The sequence below is a fragment of the Clupea harengus genome, chromosome 14, assembly GCF_900700415.2.
Source record: "Clupea harengus chromosome 14, Ch_v2.0.2, whole genome shotgun sequence".
Taxonomy (NCBI): Eukaryota; Metazoa; Chordata; class Actinopteri; order Clupeiformes; family Clupeidae; genus Clupea; species Clupea harengus.
In genome coordinates this window covers 18,149,038-18,167,863 of record NC_045165.1, presented here as the reverse complement: position 1 = coordinate 18,167,863, position 18,826 = coordinate 18,149,038, and the positions used below count along the sequence as shown (strand labels likewise).

Genomic DNA, 18,826 nt, shown 5'->3' with positions numbered 1-18,826 from the left:
ATATAAAAAAAGGGTGGCATTCAAAAAATAAATGGACAAATATAATGAACAGCTATATTTAATGACAGGAGAGCTCAGGCAGTTAAAAGAAGACAGTGATGCACATAAAAGACAATTGTCATGCCTGACGGAAAAAGCTGTGACACAGTGATCAGTGAAAAACAACTGGAGCGACTGCATCAACCTCCTCACTGCCACCCACTACACTGACTGAATGCTAAAGGATCAAGATCTAGGGACTTCAGTGCTTCTTCCATCAGTCATCATTTGTTTTTCTGACTCTACACCCCACCCTCAACCAGAACGGCCTCTATGACCACGTCCACCTCCACAGAGAAGCAATGCCAGCTCTTGCTAAGACCCTGAAGGATGTGGCTCTCGATCGCACCCTCAGCACCCCACAGAGAGCCTCTTCACACCTAAGAGGCACTTTACAGGACCTTTCCCCAAACACACCAGCAAGTCCCTCCGCCTCAACAACTCCCTCAGAGAAATTGGAACAACCCAGTGGATAGCTCTGGGCCAACCCTCTCTGGACAGCCCACGACCAGGTGATAGCATCCAAACTTCCAAAGGCCAGCTCCTGCCCAGCCTTACAGCCTACTACAGCAACAGCAGAGTTTCACTGAGGAGGCAATCGAAATGGCGCTTGGAGGGGGTCCACTTGGAGGGTGGCGACGCTAACCACTGTACCACCAACACCCCTATATGTGTATAGGTATGTGTATGTAAATGTTAAACATAAACATCAATGTTGTTTATGTAAAATAGCTAGAGCCTAAATATTAATGGATTCATCATTGAAAATTGCATGTTGGAACATGCAGGGCCTAAGTTCCTCAATATTGGCTGTTAAGATAAAAAAAATCCAGACAAGACCTCTGACATCCTAATATTACAAGAGACATGGAGTAGAGGAGATGTATCCACTGGCAGTCCAATAGGCTTCGGGGAAAATAGTATTGTCATCGACAAAACTAAAAGGGGTAACACAGGGCAGAGAAGCTAATATGGTTTAAGCAGAACTGACACATACATTGGAAACCATTAAAACAGAATAATTTTGCATTTAACTGAAAATTAAAAAAGAGGCTGTCTCTAAAACCAATGATATTTTCTTATACGCAGCATAGATCCCTCCTTTTGAATCCCCTTACCATAATGAGGAGTGTTTCTCCATGTTAATGGAGGAGAAAAGCCATTTTCGGGCAGAAGGCAATGTTCTAGTTTGCGCTGATTAAAACGCAAGGACTGGAGTTGATCCAACAAGATGACAATTCACTCAAAAAGAACAGAATTAAACAAAACAGAGAACCTACTCATCTGACAAGTATAGAATATCCCTACAGATGGACCTACGTACTCAACTGCTATTTGACAGTTCTAAACAAAATATACCCTCACAATGACGAAGGCCTTCATTTATTACCAAAGAACATTACAAATACAGTATATTTCATCAATCAGCAATATGGACAAAGCAAAATCTTATACTGAATACTTAACGATCAGTGCAAAAACACACAGACAAAACTCTAATCTAAAACACAGGGACCCCAATAAACAAAACCTACGCTTTGGTTGAAAGAATCTATAAATATGAACAGCTTCTGGCAAAACTGGAGCAAACTCTGTGAAACCAAAGAACATTTGGCGATCTAAAACAGAAACATTTGGAAAGCACACTTTGAAAACCTAAAAAAGTTGAAGTAAATTCAACTAGATTGGAAATATTTTTACGGATTACATTTTGTTGTAGTGTATGTACATTGCATTGCTTCGGCAATACTGTTCCACAGTCACGCCAATGAAGCTTGTTTGAATTTGAATTTGAGAGAGAAACAGAGAGAGAGAGAGAGGGTGGGAGAGAGTGAACATACACTGAGCATCAAACGCATTGAAGATCCGCCTCGTCTTCTCATTGCGATACTCCACAGACAACTTCTTCCCCATGAGAGGCACAAACTGCTCCAGAGGGACCCCTATCAAAAAGAGCCAAGAGCGGGGGAGGGAGAGTGACAAAGAGGGAGCGAGAGAAAGACAGAGAGAACATTTAGAGGGGAGGGGTGAGAGACAGAAAGAGAGAATCAGAGTTAAGAGTTTGAGTTAGAGAGATTGGGTATAGTCAGAAAGAGAGTGTCAGAGTTAGAGAAAGAGAGAGAATGAAAGGGAGCGAGAGTTAGAGAGAGAGAGAGACACACAGAAAGAGAGAGAAAGGGAGAGAGAGTTAGAGAGTATATAAACTACTTTTATTAACAATTGACCACAGATCTTTGTCTAAACACCATTTACGTGAAGAAAGTCAGACATCCTTCAGTGACTTGGGGAGAGAGTAGAGTTAGGGCAAAGAGATGGGTTTCTCCTGCTCTCCTGTGAAGTGCCTGTGCTTCCTTACATGGCAGTCATGTATTTCTCTCTGAGAACTGCCAAACACCAAGCCCAACACCACACCCTACCACACCACGCCACGCCGCACACACCAAGCCCTCCACTGCATCCTGACTGGTTTAGAGGGGCGGCCACAGACTGACTGAGCTCAGTGTGTGTGTGTGTGTGTGTGTGTGTGTGTGTGTGTGTGTGTGTGTGTGTGTGTGTGTGCGTGTGAAAACATGTGTTGGTGTGTATGTGGTACGAAGACTTGGGCAAACCAAACGGGGATGGGGATGGGGACAGTAATTAATAGAGAGACAGGTCCCACGGCCAGGCTTACTGGTTCCCTCTCCATTGCTCCCAGTGGCAAACAAACTCAAGCAGCCACGGAGATGCCATCAAAGCACTACTGACTACCGACAAGCATCTGCACCTGGGAGCCAGGGCTTTTCAATTGCATAATTTGTGGATTAAATCAACACAGCCACGAGGATTAGTGCTCGAGTATCTTGAAGATATATATAAAAAAAAGACAGACTAAGTATTTGCTACAGGGGCCCAGAGAATATTCATTGGAAAACAACCTTAGCGAAAGGTCAGAGTGTCAGCTATACAGGGATTCATCAGATCTGAGCAGATTAAAGGGAAATGTATTAAGTGAGAAGACAGCATGCAAAACAGACTCAACGCTAACAATAATTCCATCAGCTGTCGAATGAATACTGCAGCGTAGCAAAGGAGTCTACACTGACAATATGTGTGCAAACACACACTTACACGCACACACGCACGCACACACACACACACACACACACACACACACACACACACACACACACACAGACAGATTTGGTACACACATATAAGCATATATTATCAGGCAGACACACATACACACAAAACATCAAACAAATCTGGCATATGCAGATACACACGTCTACTAGCCACCTTGGAATTAAGCACACACACACCACACACACACACACACCTCCCTGCACATGCCAGACGAGTGTCCTGCCAGTAAATGAAAGGATGTGTGATGGGTAGACTCCTCCAAAAATCATGTCAGTCTGTCAGTCTGTTTTAAGAGTAGGATTAACGGTAAAGAGGAGACAGGAGAAGGGGGGAAAGGAGGAATGAAGAAAGTATGTTATGGGAGGAGGGGAAAGAACGGAGGAGAGGAGAGAAGAGGAGGGGAGCAGAGAGGAAAGAAGTGAGAAGCCAGAAAGTGTGAGAAGGGCAGGTAAGAGGAGAGGAGGAGAGGGAGGAGGGGAAGGAAGGGAGGAGAGAAGAGGAGGGGGAAAGAAGGGGAAGAACTGGAGAGGAGAGAAGAGAAGAGCAGGGAAGAGGAGAAGAGAGGAGAGGAGGGGAGGGGAAAGACAAGGAAAGGTCCTCAGTGAAAAAGAGATATGAGAGGGGAAAAGAGAAGATAAGAGGAAGGTGGAAAGGAGTCAGAAAAGAGGCAGAGAGAGAGAGAGGGAGGGAGGAGAGGAGGTAATTCCCATTAGTTCCATTCCCCTCCTCCACTCTATTCATCTCCTTCGCGCTCCACTCTGCTGTCCTCCCCTCCCCTCCCCTCCCCTCTCCTCTCCTCTCCTCCCCTCTCCTCTCCTCTCCTCTCCACTCCTTTCCTGTCCTCTCCACTCCTTTCATCTCCTTTCCCACCCTCTGATTCATTCTCCTCTCCTCTGCTCTCCTGTCTTCTGTCCTCTCTGCTCATTGCTTCTCTTTTCCTCCCAACTCCAGCATGAGTCACCCAGCGGTCTACGTCATCTGTCACTTAGCACCGGGGAACACACTTTACATGCACACAAACAGACACACACACACAAACACACACACTCAAGCACACACACACAAGCACAAGCACACACACACACGCACACACACAATCAATCAATCCTATACATGGTAGAACACACAGACACACAGTCAACCTTACACAAGTTCGAGACATGCATACACTAGAGAGCACCTGTGTACGCACACACACACTGGGATACGGGAACATGTAAAGTCACCAGAACATGCAAACATATGAAACATCTAAATCCCACACAAACACACGACACACACCCTCCTCACACAAACACACTACACACACCCTCCTCAGACAGACACACTACACACACCCTCCTCACACAATCACACTACACACACCCTTCATGCACACACACACACACAAACTACACACACCTGCACACAAGACACACAAACTACACACACCTGCACACATATTGTCATACCTACACACAAATATGTTAAATCACTAACATACTAAACACACACATTTAACACATGCTGTGTCGTCTAGTGGAGCTCTTTAAAGTCAGTGGCCATCTCTTCTCTGTCACACCTCTCCAATCAGCAGGCGACCGGAGCACAGGTTGGGGAGGAGGGGCAAACTATTTGAAGCTGGAATACAAACAATATTTTACTGGATGTTTGCTGCGCCCCCGACGAGATGTGAATACAAAGCAGACATCCTTTTACACCCTCTCTTTCTTTCCTCACATTCTATATCCCCCACTTTCTCTCTCTTCCTGTCCCTCTCTTTGTCTAGCCTCCCTTCTCTCTACCCCCACCTCTGTCTCTCCCTCTTTTCCTCAATCCCGACCTTCTCTCTATCCCTCTCTCTTACACTCTTTCTCCCTTTCTGCCCTGCTCTCTCTCTCTCTCTCTCTCTCTCTCTCTCACTCTCCCTGACACCTATGCTCTAAATGCTGCCTATGCATGGGTTCAGTTTTTTCATCAGCTGCTTGGTACAGTTAATTCACACATTAGTTTCAGCCCTGCGATCCATTCTCCACTGATGCCAGTGTGTGTTGTGTGTAAAAACTATGTGCACCGTAAACACATGTGTCTTGTGTACTAGCAAATGTACTTCCAAATGCAATATGCTTATAGCACGCATACAAATTGCTGCACATGAGTAATTCAGAACATACCGATATGAATTCAGACAAACACACAGTTTTACACACACATACATACATATATATATATATATATATATATATATATATACAGTATATATATATATATATATGTGTGTGTGTGTGTATGTATATGTATATGGTAGGGTAGTGCTTAAGGCCTCAGACATTATGAAATAATTGCAGTCATAACCATTTGTTATGCCTGCTCTTCACAGGATTCTAAATAGTCCCCCACTGCTGTGAAGACACAGAGGCACAGACGCAGAGAGCTGGGCAGAAATGTAGGTTAGACAAAGGCAGACACTGAGTACCGTAGGGTACACTAAGGAACCGTAAATGTGCTCCGTCTCTCTCTCTCTCTCTCTCTCTCTCTCTCTCTCTCTATCAGTGTCTGCCAAAAGAGCCAGAGACAGTCTAGCCAAGCCCCACGTCTCACCACTCTTCAACCCACTCGCTCCCCACCATCACTAATTTAGTAATCACATGAAATCCAGAAGAGGAGCAATTTAATTCTCCGTTTGCTCTGAGCGAGATTTAATGGTGGAGTGTTTCCTCACACCAAGCGTGCCACCCTAACTAGATTATCTTCTGCTTTCCTATGGGGCCAGTATACAAAAGCAATTTGCTCGTGGCAGAAAACAAGAGACAAATTACTTCCTAATCTAGGTCTTCAACCATTCAATGTCTCCCTTCGTAAAAAAAAAAAAAAAGGTCTCGCCAACTGGCGCCCCTCAGCCCCGCCTTCTCATCGTCGTTTTCTTCAGCGCTCCTGTCTGTCAGAGGGCCCGCGCATGTTCCGTGCCAGAAATTATTTACTGCCTTTTGTCAGTCCTCTTTAATTACCAGCAGTGCATAAAACGATTACACAAAATCTAAGTCAAGCCTCCTTTCGTACAGCATTGCATCTCATTTAAGAGACATGATTTCTCTCAGCACCTAAAACAAAATTAGGGAATAGCACGACATTGCTATGGTTGCCATGGAGCTTATCACCGAGAGCAACCTGGCTCTAACACCTCAATGAAGACCATTACAGTGTGCATTTACAAGGCCTTTAACTGCACTTCAAATGGACCAACCCTGTAATTTAATAATGAAAAAAAAATTGTGGTTGTGGGGTTGCGAGATTGTATGGTTGAGGGCGCACACATCATTTCTTAGAAATATGTATTAGTCCAGGTTATCAATTCTGATGTTTTCAAACCATTTATCAAATAGCATATTTCAAGCTCAGGCTTATTTTTCACCACATAGTAAAAATTGGTATGAACTGAAACAGCTGAAGCCAATACAATAGCATAGATGAAACCATAGGTGGCTGTTCACAGCTTCTTACCCTGCTAAGTGACCAACTGACACTATGCAGGGTGAATACAGCACTGTAATGCATGCAAGAGTATACCTTAAGGCCAAGAAAAGATTGAACTCTATAATGAATGTGTAAACAGATTCTATGCATAAAAAATAACACAGCATGGGCTACAGTATATCTACAGTGCCCATAATTTGAATATGTCCAATGCTATGTATGATGCAAAGTAAAGCCTGGCTTTGAATGAGAGTGAGACAATGTCTACGCTTCAAGCATGTGTAAATATAGCCTACATAAACACACTTTGAGCTAGCGGCTGCTAGGTTAGGCCTACTGCACTGGATACACTGCTGGACTATGTGTGCACATCACTCCTCCAGGATATCTGATATATATATATGCTGTGTGAGGACACAGAGGATGTTCTGTCTGGAAAGATGAGGTGTGCATGAGGTAAGTTTCTGAATGTAGGCAAAGGCCTACTGCAGGGGCACAGATCATGGCCATGACCCTCTCTCTCTCCCTCTCTCTTTATACTGTTTTAATCAATTTCCCAAAATAGTCACTTGAAAGAAATCACAACTAATAAAGCCAGAAGAAGAGGTGTATAATGAATAAATACATTCTGCTTAATACAGTTGATATAGAAAACTGCACTGTTAAAAAACGCTGACTGACAAAACAAATTATATTATTACAAATTCCAATCATACAATTATAAAAATGACAATGAAAAATAAACTAATGCATATAAGATGTGTAGAGATTGTAACAGCAGTAAATTAAATCAGTTTAGTGATTCATACCTGTCGATGTGTAGTTGGCCATTAAGTTAATAGTTTCTGACTGTGAGAGGGAAGACAATAAAGGCATTAACATGGAAACCTATACTTGGAATATGAACAACTTATTCGCCCATCTACAAAAATGAGCAATGGCGCCTTCTAGTGAAAAAACGACGCATACATTAGTCACTCAGACTTTGATAATTAGTCACTCAGAGTTCGTGAACAAGAGGTATCACTTGCCATAAACTTTAAATAATAAGGCAGAGCAAAATTCACCTTTGATGGCTTATATCCAAAAAGCATGACAACCGCCAGCTTCATGTCCTCTCCGCTCAAGTAACCTTTCTTGTCCACGTCACACAGTTGGAAAACCTTTATCAATACAAACCATGGAGACAGTTTACATCGTAAATCTGATACTTCACAAATAACAGTTAGTACGTAGCCTAACCTCACAGTTTTATATATAATATCTTACCACTGAATCAATACATTAATAACACCATAACAAGTTAAATTCACAAACCTCAGTAAGTTAGTGCTAATGATAACACAGTCAACCAAGAGCCTTGTCAAGACGGCTCAGTGAGCTGGCTCAACTCATTTGTTTTGGACATGACAGGTTTTTTAGCACATAGAGCAAACATAGCTACAACAATCAGCAAACAAAAAGAAAAACTAAATATGCAAGTGTTGTTACACGTTGGTTACCTCGTCAAAACGCTTTGTATCCACATCAGTTCTGTTTTTTTCGCGTTGACAGAAACTAAAAGTGGAAAACATTTCGAAATCGCACACGTTGGTAGAATCAATGGCCTGGGTACCTGGCCTGTGTACCAAATGTCTTGATGTTGCCATGGAAACTCTGTGTCTTGACTCCATTGGTTAGTAATGTCTTGCTAAAAAGGTGGGTCTGGACTATCCGTTATTACGATTGGTTCCTTACTTCGCGCCACTCTAAAGCGTTTGTTAAAGGCACGGGGAGATCACTACAAATGTCTTGTTTTTATTCGCATTCATCGACAGTAAAATTTACTTTAAAAATGGCTGATGATGGAAACATATGTTAACACGAAGCAAGTAAGTCGTCAGACGATACATTACATACTTTTTAACGCTGAGTAGGACCAATAACGGTGCTTCAGCGTTTGCCGGGAAGAATAACAGAGTGACATCCTGTGTCAAAAAAATACACAACAAAGTAGCCTTTGAACACATGTGATGGGACAATCGAGCACCGTGGTCAACTGAAAAACGTCGAGCTTAAATCTCAGCTGCTTTGTTTTCTTGTCCTTCTTTCCTGCCTGAACAATGATGAACTCACATTACTGCCACTAACTCATAAGCATTGTGTTCCATGTAAACGTGTACAATTGAACTTGCTGGTAGTAAATCAGTATTACCGCCGCTAAAGTAAGTCTAAATGTCTTTCTTTTATGCAGCCAATGTTGCATACAGCAGTAATGCTATAGCTATAATGTAGCATGTAACAAGCAAGTAGGATTTAAACAGTGGGTCGGCTAATGAAAATTCTTACCAGTTCTCTTGTCCAGTATAGTATAGATGTGCAGCAACAGAGATCTCATGTAGTTATCTGACTTAGCTAGGATACCCATATTACTTGATCTGATATCTGCACATTCCTGAGATAAGCTGCGGTCTGAGTGCAGATGCAGTTGCGGTGATGACTGCAGCTGCAGTGATTTGCAAACTCAAGTGTCATAGTTAGAAAAGGCTCTGATTAATTTGAAGTTTTGAAATTCAATGGGGTAATAACTGGCGCTCTACAGCCTTCAGGGGTCAAGGGTTAGTTACATAATTGATGTCCAGTCTCTTCCTTGCATATCGTAAGCATGCATTAGACATGCATGTTTTAACTACAGCATTGTCTATATATTTATTACTTATTTGTTTGTGTGTTTTTGCTGTGTTTAAGAATGTCTCAGGAGAGTGCACATGGCAAATGGACACTTTCCAGTAGTGATGATGATGATGATCTGCCGCCATCCCAAACAAACAACATCAAAACAGAACGAGTAGAACCCCCTAAACAAGACACAAGGAAGACGGAACCAGTAACAAGGAAGGTTGATTCTTTCTTCCACTCGAACACAGACACCACCGATGGCAAATCTGAGCCATCCTTAGTGGTGAGGAAGGAGAAGGAGAAGCCCTCAGTCCCAGTAATGGGCTCGGAGGCCAGGCAGACAGCTCATGCCAACCAGCAGCAGCCAATGCCGTTTCCGAGCCTGAAGAGAGGGAGTGATACGGAGAACGCAGGGGCAGGCTGGGCCCTGTCGAGCAGCGATGACGACGACGACAACAAAGACAAGGGCATCCAAGCTGGACAGCAGGCCCAACCCAAAAAAGCAGCCCCAGTCCAGTCCAGTCCCAAAAGGGTGAAGAAAGAGGATACTCGGCCACCCAGCCCCCACGGTCGGACCTATTACATCGACGAGCCTCCAGACTACTTCGAAACCAGCATCAACGAGGAGACTGAGACGTACCGTTTCTATCTAAACAAAGTGGTGGGGCTGGACAAGAAGTACAACACTGGAGCCGTGCACATCAGAGGTACATTACCAGGCTGCCACACTACCAGGCTGTAGACTCAAAGACAGGCTGTGAAGTGATGTACACTAGGCAGTAGATTGGGAGATGGACTGTGTCATGATGTTAAGGATTGGAATAGTTGTCTGTGATGCACCAAATACATACTCATTCACGCTGGAGTTTTATCATATTAATGTGACGTTTTGTGTTATTTTGTGCGCGTGTGTGTGTGTGTGTGTGTGTGTGTGTGTGTGTGTGTGTGTGTGTGTGTGTGTGTGTGTGTGTGTGTGTGTGTGTGTGTGTGTGTGTTGTATCTAGAAATTCTCTCCCCCATGTTTGGAACTCTGAAGGAGTCCGTGCAGGTATAGTATTGCTTACTGCTACAAACAGCGTTTATTGATTCTGGTGTATCTGTGTGTGTGGGAGTCTTTGTTGTGTCTGCATTAATGAAGCATGTTTATCTACTTCTGCAGTTCAACTACTGCTTTGATATCCCTTGGATGGTGAAACAGTACCCTCCAGAGTTCAGGTATGAATCCACCTGCACCACACTGACTACATCATGGAACATCAACAGGGACATGTTTTATGCACTGAAAGCAAATAACACAAAATCTTGAATAATTATTTTTGTAGTTGTTGTTGTTCTTAATTATCGATGGCAAGACTATCCTCTGAGTAAAGTGATGCTCTTTCGTTCTCAAGACACACACACACACACACACACACACACACACACACACGCGCGCACACACGCGCACACACACACAGACAAATACACTCACATGGGCTCATCTGTTTGTGTCTCAGTGATAAACCTGTCTTGATTGTTCATGGCGAGAAGCGCGAGTCCAAGGCCCGATTAATCCAGCAGGCACAGCCATATGCCCACATCCGCTTCTGCCAGGTTGAGTACAATTAATCAATCTGTTTGAGGGAAGAAATTAGATGGTGAATATAAATTCCCCCTCTCCCACCGGAAGGCAAGAGTGCAGTGTGTGTATCTGACTGCCAGGGGGAAGCAGAGGCCGGTCCCTCTGTGTGTGTGTGTGTGTGTGTGTGTGTGTGTGTGTGTGTGTGTGTGTGTGTGTGTGTGTGTGTGTGTGTGTCTGTGTGTCTGTGTGTGTGTGTGTGTGTGTGTGTGTGTGTGTGTGTGTGTGTGTTACTGTGGCATAAATGAGACGTGTAGCAGGCCTAAGATGATAAATCCTCAGGGATACCCACTTTTTCAGTCACAGAAATGAAATCATGAATTAACTCTAGTGAATGCAAAGGTAATTGTGAGAAATAAAAGGCCTTCTAAAATTAGCAAAGTTAATTGTCAATCAAATTGAATTGACTTGGGTATCATGTTTTGACAGGCTAAACTGGATATTGCCTTTGGCACACATCACACGTAAGTGTTCTTTTTCTTCCTCTGAGTATTAAAACATTTACATCATCCTGCACTTCAATTAGATTTGTATTTGACACTTTAGCTACACAAGGTTTTTGCCATCATTGGATCTAGTTGGTAGAGTGATGGATCTCTAAATCGTGAAATATGTAAACCAGTTTCTAAACTCACTTTCCTGCTTGTCTTGGTTTTCACATAAATAAAAGACTTAGTGTAAGAAATTCATAGAAATTGTTCATTACATGTGACCTATCCAAAAGACAGCTATAAAAATGCAACCATCTTGGAGATAATGCTGGAGTTTCTATAAGATAATAATGCTGGCTGTAAGAGCAATCATTAGACAATGCACTGTTTCCCTCATGCATTTAGCTTCAACCACACAATCCTTCTCAAGCCCAACCAAGCCTAGCAACCAGCCTAGCAAATAGCTTAGAGCAGAACGAGTGTACACCAGCTTATCATAGCCTTTCATAATTATGCTTTTGCATGTAAAAAGCGTGGATGTGTTTTTTTGGGGGTGTTTTGGGGGTGCTGTAATTGCTGTCTGACAGTAATTATCTCCACATGTCTCATCTCACCCCATCCCCATGCGCCCAGGTGCGCCTCCACTTCATTGACGTTAAAAAACAAGGCCTAATCAAAACCATCATTCATGCACATATAGACCTGTTGGGAATGCACTGGTTGGGGAGACCGGTTGGGCATTTACTCTGATTAGTATTCTGCATGGTCTTTGTGCTCAGCAAGCGCCACTGGGTTGGCTGTGTGTGGTGAAGTTTGGGGAAAGGTTCAGAGCATTAGTAGGATGGAATATTAATGGCCTCCACCACCACCACCTCTTCTCCCACTCTCTCTCTCTCTCCCTCCCCCTACCCTGTCTCTCTCTCTTTCTCTCACTCTTGCTCTCCCTCTCTCTCCCACTCTCTCTCTCCCTCTCTCTTCTGTCTTATCCTTTCATGTCCTGCATGTTTAATGCAAGGGGCACAAGATGGAAGCAGCAGCATCCCTCAGGAGCAACAAATGTTTTATACCTTCTGTCTTAGCCGCCCTGACTCCTCCACCCTCTTTACCCCTCTTTACCCCCCACCACAAGCACACACACACATACACACAAACACACCCACGCCTCCCACTCCCCAAGCCAGAAAGTGTTAATTAATGAAGTCAATAAACACCCGTTGAGAGCGATGCCATAATCCTTTCCAACCTGTGTGTCAGCTTTCCCAGAGGTTTTGGTCTCTTCATAGAAATGTTGTGTGATGGGTGTGTGGTGAATGTTGTTATTGGGTTGGTTGTTTGTCAGTCTTGGCACCGAAGTAAAAGTCATCAATGTTGTGTGTTCAGACAGCTGTTGTTCTATTGGGCATCTTATAATCCTGGTATGAAATGTCCCTTTCAGGAAGATGATGTTGCTCTGGTATGTGGAGGGGTTCCGGGTCGTCATCCTCACGTCTAACATGATCCGCGCCGACTGGTACCAGAAGACACAGGGGTGAGAGCCATCTCCGGCAGTTAGGAGAGATGTGTGTGTGTGTGTGTGTGTGTGTGTGTGTGTGTGTGTGTGTGTGTGACAGGCCTGGTGGTGCTTTGTCAGACCGTACTCTCAAAGGGAGGCCGTAGACTGGCCATCAGGGTCACACATGGTAACGCAGACAGGGCTCACGTGCCGCGTATCCCCATACACCCACCTACGTTTCTCGAGTCCGCCATGGCCCCCCGGATGAATCGCCTCATGAGAGTTAGAGCGTTTGTCTCATATCCAGAAATGGTGCGTGTTGCACGTTATCTGGCGGTTGCCATGACAACATACAGGAAATTGAAAAGAAGCTGATTTAAGCCAAATAGAATGGTGCAGCATCAGACACTGGCACAGTTATACTTCCCCCCTGATTTGCTGGAAGGAGATCATGCCGGATTAACTTCTCATGTTAGATTTCCTATGGTGTCTGAAAGTCTAGCAAAAACAGATAGTGAGAAGAGAATAGTTCTGAGATGTCTGTGGTCAAGTCAAGTTAAGTGAAATGAATTTGCCCCATGTTACACATTTATCTGATCCCACACGAAGACCGCAATAAGCACTTGACATGGCTGGCGACCCCAGACAGAGGGGAATAATTCTGTGTCATAATTCTGTGTATTTGGAGACCCAGGGCCAACCAAAACAAGGTCATGTCTTTTGCACAGCATGTCAGTGTCGCCTAGGACTCGGTGTCGCCTCATGAAAGTGTAATGATGGTGTATGTAGGGCTGGATAATGAGCAGTACACACACAGCAGCCTCTTTGGTGCTGCTCTCTGTCACCGATACGCTGGCAGCAGCCATTAATATCACTGAAAAAAGAAGCCACACTGGGTTTCTCATCACAAACACACACACACACACACACACACACACACACACACACACACACACACACACAGAAATGCACTCAAATCTCAAATACACAGACACATTCACACACCCATTCATTCACACACGTACCCACAGGTACACACTCCTACCCACTTTAGCAGAGGATGATGTGTAGTGTGTCTGTCGAACACGAAGCTCCTTTTGTTTTCCATTTCTTCTTTCTCTTACTGACTCAGTGTTTCCTGTGTGTTAAACCCAGCAGCGCCCCCTCATCTGGCAAACATTAAAAGAGGATATGAGACACTCAATGAATGTGATTAGGCTCTCAGGGCAGCTCCTCATCCAGTCCTGTCTGGAGTCCGGCCCTGTTAGAGGGCTGTTTCATTATCACCGATCAGATACTCAGATCCCGTTTACACGGAGCCTGGATTGCCTGAATCCGGAAACATTTTTGGATCCGGTACCTTTTTTTATCGTGTTCACACGGAACCGTGTCAAGAAAAATGTGCGTTTACACGAAAACGCTAGAGCAGAGTGGTTGAATCTGCTGTAAAGACGTCATGGAGAGAAGTCAGAAGTCGAGATCCAACTAACAATCTTCCGATTGCTGAACGACTTCTCTACCACCTAAAATCACTGTTACCACAGCACTCAAACAGGACTAGTTACAATCGCGTACTTCGCCATAACCCTCGTTTGTGTAAGTTACCGTTTTGAATCTTCCGTCTATAATAAAAATCTTCTCACCTCAGATTTGCTCATATTGCTGACATTTTTAAGAACAATGGTCTGATGCAAATAGATTCAGTGATAGATTAAAGTATAGATAGATAAACTTTTATTAATCAGGAAATTCAGGTGTTATAGCAGCAAGGTAATAGGAATAGGAATCCTTTTTAGCAGGAGAGCTGCTAAAACAGGCTGCCACACTCGCTGCGCCATGGCAACCAATTCAGGTATTAAATTTTAAAAAAGTCAAGCTGTTATTTTAAGGTAGAATTGTTACATAGTGTTACTTAAGTCACGAAAAAGGTGCGAAAAGATGGGGGAAAAAAGTAGAAAAACGGAGAGCTGCTAAAACAGGCTGCCACTCACGGCGGTGCCACATCATATACATTTAATTGATGTTGTTGCTGTTGTGAAGTGACACAGCGGGGTTAATAAGGGTTCAGGCTGAGGTTGCGAGGCGTTCAGGTGGGGCAATTACGTCATCGGGTTAGAAAGTGTGCGGATTGGGCGTTTACACAAACACAGATCCGCTAGCAGGTTCGAATCTACTCACTCTGTAGACTCAGTGACCCAATCCGCCGGGTTCGTGTAAACGAGAGGCCGATCCGGAAACATTTCTTTCCGGATTCAGGCAATCCAGGCTCCGCGTAAACGGCCCCTCAGTTTAGCCTCGCCCAGAGGGCTCACCCTCACACCTTTATTACAGGCTTCACACTTACACTGTACACCCCGCTAACACACTGGACACACACTCACGCTGTACACCCTGCTAACACACTGGACACACACTCACGCTGTACACCCCGCTAACATACTGGATACACACTCATGCTGTACACCCCGCTAACACACTGGATACACACTCATGCTGTACACCCCGCTAACACACTGGATACACACTCACACTGTACACCCGGCTAACATACTGCAGGGATTAAAGTATTCCGGCACCGTGCCGGATTTCCGGCGTGCGGCGTTTGGCTGCGAAAAAAATTATTTTATAAAAAAAATCACGTCTCGATATCATCACCATCACTTTCGAGTTTATGAGTTCGTCTGCCAATGAAATCAAAGCAGCACAACTCTCCCGCTCTCAAAATAACAGTATTAGCCATTCAGAAGTAGATTGAGGCGGGTCTTGGGAAAATGTGCTTCAAACACCGACTTTTCTCTATAGCTCTGCCTAGCGTAGATGCCCGAGTAGAGAGACATCACACCAAAGGAGAGTAAGATGGAAAGTAAGTTCATGAAAATAAATGGCGTTGGGCATGGATACAAGAGATGGGAAGGGAAGGACAGTAAGCCTTTTGGTAGCTGGTGTAAGAAGTTAAGAGAAGCAGGTGCTTGCTTCTGCACTTTGTGCTCGAGAAAGCTAATATATGCCACTAGCTCTCCAACACACAACGCCTTTACCGGGAGCAACATCCACAGCTGATGTACCGGCATCAATAACTGACGTGTGTGTGACGTGTGTAAACTGTCAATATCCAATCAGCATGCCGCTATTTTAACACACACAGCATAACACCAGAGTTTAAAAGAGGTATTTCGGAAAAGCTAAAAAAAACGGCATGTTTTCCTTAAATGTCGACGAAGCCACCAACAAGTAGGCTACATGGACAAAGTCCTGTTTTGTATTTATTTCCCAACATTAAAGTTACCAGTTCTTGTAACATTTTAATGTTTTGTTTGTTATTTGTTTTATTGATATATTTTCTATTAACAAAGTAATTATGGAAATGTTGCAATATAAAACTACATTATTATCTACAGTTCACTGTTATCGCTGTCCTTTTTCATATATCCTCAATGAAATGGTTGCAAATCAAATCCTCTTCTTCCACTGACATACCCTTATAACATGTCACCTTGTGATTGTAAAAAAAGTTCAGGCTCAGGATTTTTTTTTGCTTTAAACCCTGATACTGGATACACACTCACACTGTACACCCCGCTAACACACTGGATACACAGTACACAAGTACACCTTGGGTTTGTCATAAACTGTATACACTTGAAGATTTCATCATACTAATTAATTTGAATAATTTTCCTGTTTTGTGTACAGTTTAGCTATTATTAGTTTAATAGCTTTATTATACAGGCTTCATACTCACACAGTACACTTAGCTGACACACTGGATACACATACTGCGTTTGTGTTTTAGCCTAAAATGTGTGTACATACATAATGGATATTTGCTGACATTTAGGCTATGCATTTTTAAGTTCTTTGAGTTCTTGAGTAAGTTTTGAGTAATTTATGGAAAAATATTCATAAGAATATGTAAGACGCTGACCTTTAATGTCACATATTGTCTTTCATATATATACAGATCAGATGTAGACTTGTGGTTAAATGGCAAGTGGAGGCATGTGCATGCATGTAAATGAGGTGTGTGTGTGTGTGTGTGTATGCGTGTTTGTGTGTGTGTGTGTGCGGGCATGCATTTGTTCAGGATGTGGATGAGCCCACTGTACCCACTCTTGCCTGAGGGAAGCCCTGAGACTGCCGGGGAGTCTCCAACCTTCTTCAAGAGGGACCTTGTTGAGTACCTGCAGGCCTACCGGGCCCCCGAGCTCAGCGAGTGGATCCAGCGCATCAAAGAGCATGACCTCTCAGAGACCAGGTAGGACTTCTGCCACGGGGGGTGTGTGTTATGTTTGTGTTGTTTCTGTGTAATGTGTGTGTTGTTTGTGTGTAATGTGTGTGCCTTCTTCACTCTGTCCTGATCTATCCCACTAGGTTGTGGTTAGGCTATGCATTTCTTTGTATAAATGTACCTCTTTTTATGCACCTGTGTAGTCCATTTCCCATTGACATTTAGTGCTGTAGCCTGCATGTCAGATAAGACCCAATGAGTCTCACATCAATGAGTCAATGTGTAGAGCGCTGGAAGTTAGTCCAAAGTGATGGACCCAAAGTCTATGCACATCATTGAAAGATCTAAAGGTAATTCTGTTAAAGGCACATTGTCACATTAAATTCAGTCCAGTCATCTAAGTGTAAGGCTCTGTATCCACCTGTCACATGGTGTGATATGTGACCTGGGCTGTGTGGCGTGTGCTTTTAGACAGTAATCATGTTCCAGGCACACCGCAATCTTTTTGAGATGGCAGCTATTTCCTTTACCTCTCTCTCTTCCAAGCTCACGAGTCCTCTCTGTGAGAGCGAAGGTGTGTGTGTGTGTGTGTGTGTGTGTGTGTGTGTGTGTGTGTGTGTGTGTGTGTGTGGACAAGAAAGTTAATCATTGATGTTAAACATATCCTCTCTGTGATTTTGTGTGTGTGTAGAAGGGATAGTTAATTATTGATATTCAAGATATTTTTTCAAGAGGTTTTGTGTGTGTGTGTGTGTGTTCAGTGCTTAAGTCCTCTTATCTGTATGCAGCGTTTACCTGATTGGCTCAACACCTGGGCGTTATGTGGGATCTGATATGGAGAAGTGGGGCCATCTCCGACTGAGGAAGGTGCTGATTTCACACACACACACACACACACATACACACACCCACACACACCCAACAGCCCAGACTGATTCTATTTGTGTCTCCCCCTAATCACAGCAGCCAGAGCCAATGAGCCAGTGAGTCTGTCACTGAAGAGACACTGAATAACAAATGTGTTTCTTTTCTCTCTCTTCACACCCCCAACTCCCCCCAACCCACCATCTCTCCATCTCATCAACCCCCACCTCCCCACAGCTGTTAAATGAGCACACCAGGCCTGTGCCGAATGAGGAGGCCTGGCCTGTGATTGGTCAGTTCTCCAGCATCGGCTCCATGGGATTGGACAAGACCAAGTGGCTGGCCGCAGAGTTCCAGCGCACGCTAACCACACTGGGCAGAGGAGGGAAATCAGTCAGGCCAGAACCGCCCATGCTACTGGTCAGTCACTGGTTCATGGCAAACACACACACGCGCACACACACATGCTACTGGTCAGTCACTGGTTCATGGCAAACACACACGCACACACACACATGCTACTGGTCAGTCACTGGTTCATGGCAAACACACACGCACACACACACATGCTACTGGTCAGTCACTGGTTCATGGCAAACACACACGCGCACACACACATGCTACTGGTCAGTAACTGGTTCATGGCAAACACACACACGCGCACACACACATGCTACTGGTCAGTAACTGGTTCATGGCAAACACACACACGCACAAGAAAAACGCATACACATAATTAACCACTACACAGCTAGTTTGAGTGATAATCAGTTCATTAAGTTAGATATCGAACTAATTAGTGAGTGATGTGATTGTTACATTTATGAGTTCATCCAGCTGCACTGTAACATGCTTTTGAAATGTTTAATTAATTGTTGTAAGAAATCCTAGCATGGGTGAATTCCTCAGACATTAGA

At 43.9% G+C, this 18,826-nt stretch overlaps 2 protein-coding genes across 4 annotated transcripts in view; one reads left to right on the top strand and one right to left on the bottom strand.

The window, feature by feature from the left end:
• Positions 1–8,258, bottom strand: part of efcab11 (EF-hand calcium binding domain 11) — a 57,909-nt gene extending 49,651 nt beyond the window's left edge. For both annotated transcript variants that reach the window (XR_004165161.2, XM_031580849.2), the window contains exons 1-4: positions 8,121–8,258; positions 7,686–7,781; positions 7,428–7,467; positions 1,881–1,982 (exon numbers count right to left, since the gene is read on the bottom strand). Coding sequence is in view for 1 of the 2 variants with exons in the window: in XM_031580849.2 (XP_031436709.1) it covers positions 1,881–1,982; positions 7,428–7,467; positions 7,686–7,781; positions 8,121–8,192 (310 nt within the window). In the remaining variant the exon portion in view is untranslated. The remainder of the gene's footprint in view (positions 1–1,880; positions 1,983–7,427; positions 7,468–7,685; positions 7,782–8,120) is intronic.
• A 122-nt stretch (positions 8,259–8,380) lies between these two features.
• tdp1 (tyrosyl-DNA phosphodiesterase 1) overlaps positions 8,381–18,826 on the top strand; it is a 37,818-nt gene continuing 27,372 nt past the window's right edge. The window contains exons 1-10 of one of the 2 annotated variants that reach the window (XM_031580616.2): positions 8,381–8,489; positions 9,346–9,983; positions 10,281–10,324; positions 10,436–10,491; positions 10,773–10,869; positions 11,324–11,358; positions 12,761–12,853; positions 16,902–17,072; positions 17,834–17,912; positions 18,147–18,329. In XM_031580616.2, the coding sequence (XP_031436476.1) occupies positions 8,473–8,489; positions 9,346–9,983; positions 10,281–10,324; positions 10,436–10,491; positions 10,773–10,869; positions 11,324–11,358; positions 12,761–12,853; positions 16,902–17,072; positions 17,834–17,912; positions 18,147–18,329 (1,413 nt within the window). In that variant the 5' untranslated portion in view covers positions 8,381–8,472. Of the gene's footprint in view, positions 8,490–8,598; positions 8,823–9,345; positions 9,984–10,280; positions 10,325–10,435; positions 10,492–10,772; positions 10,870–11,323; positions 11,359–12,760; positions 12,854–16,901; positions 17,073–17,833; positions 17,913–18,146; positions 18,330–18,826 lie in introns of those variants that run through there. The other variant, XM_012836686.3, reaches the window with a different exon arrangement.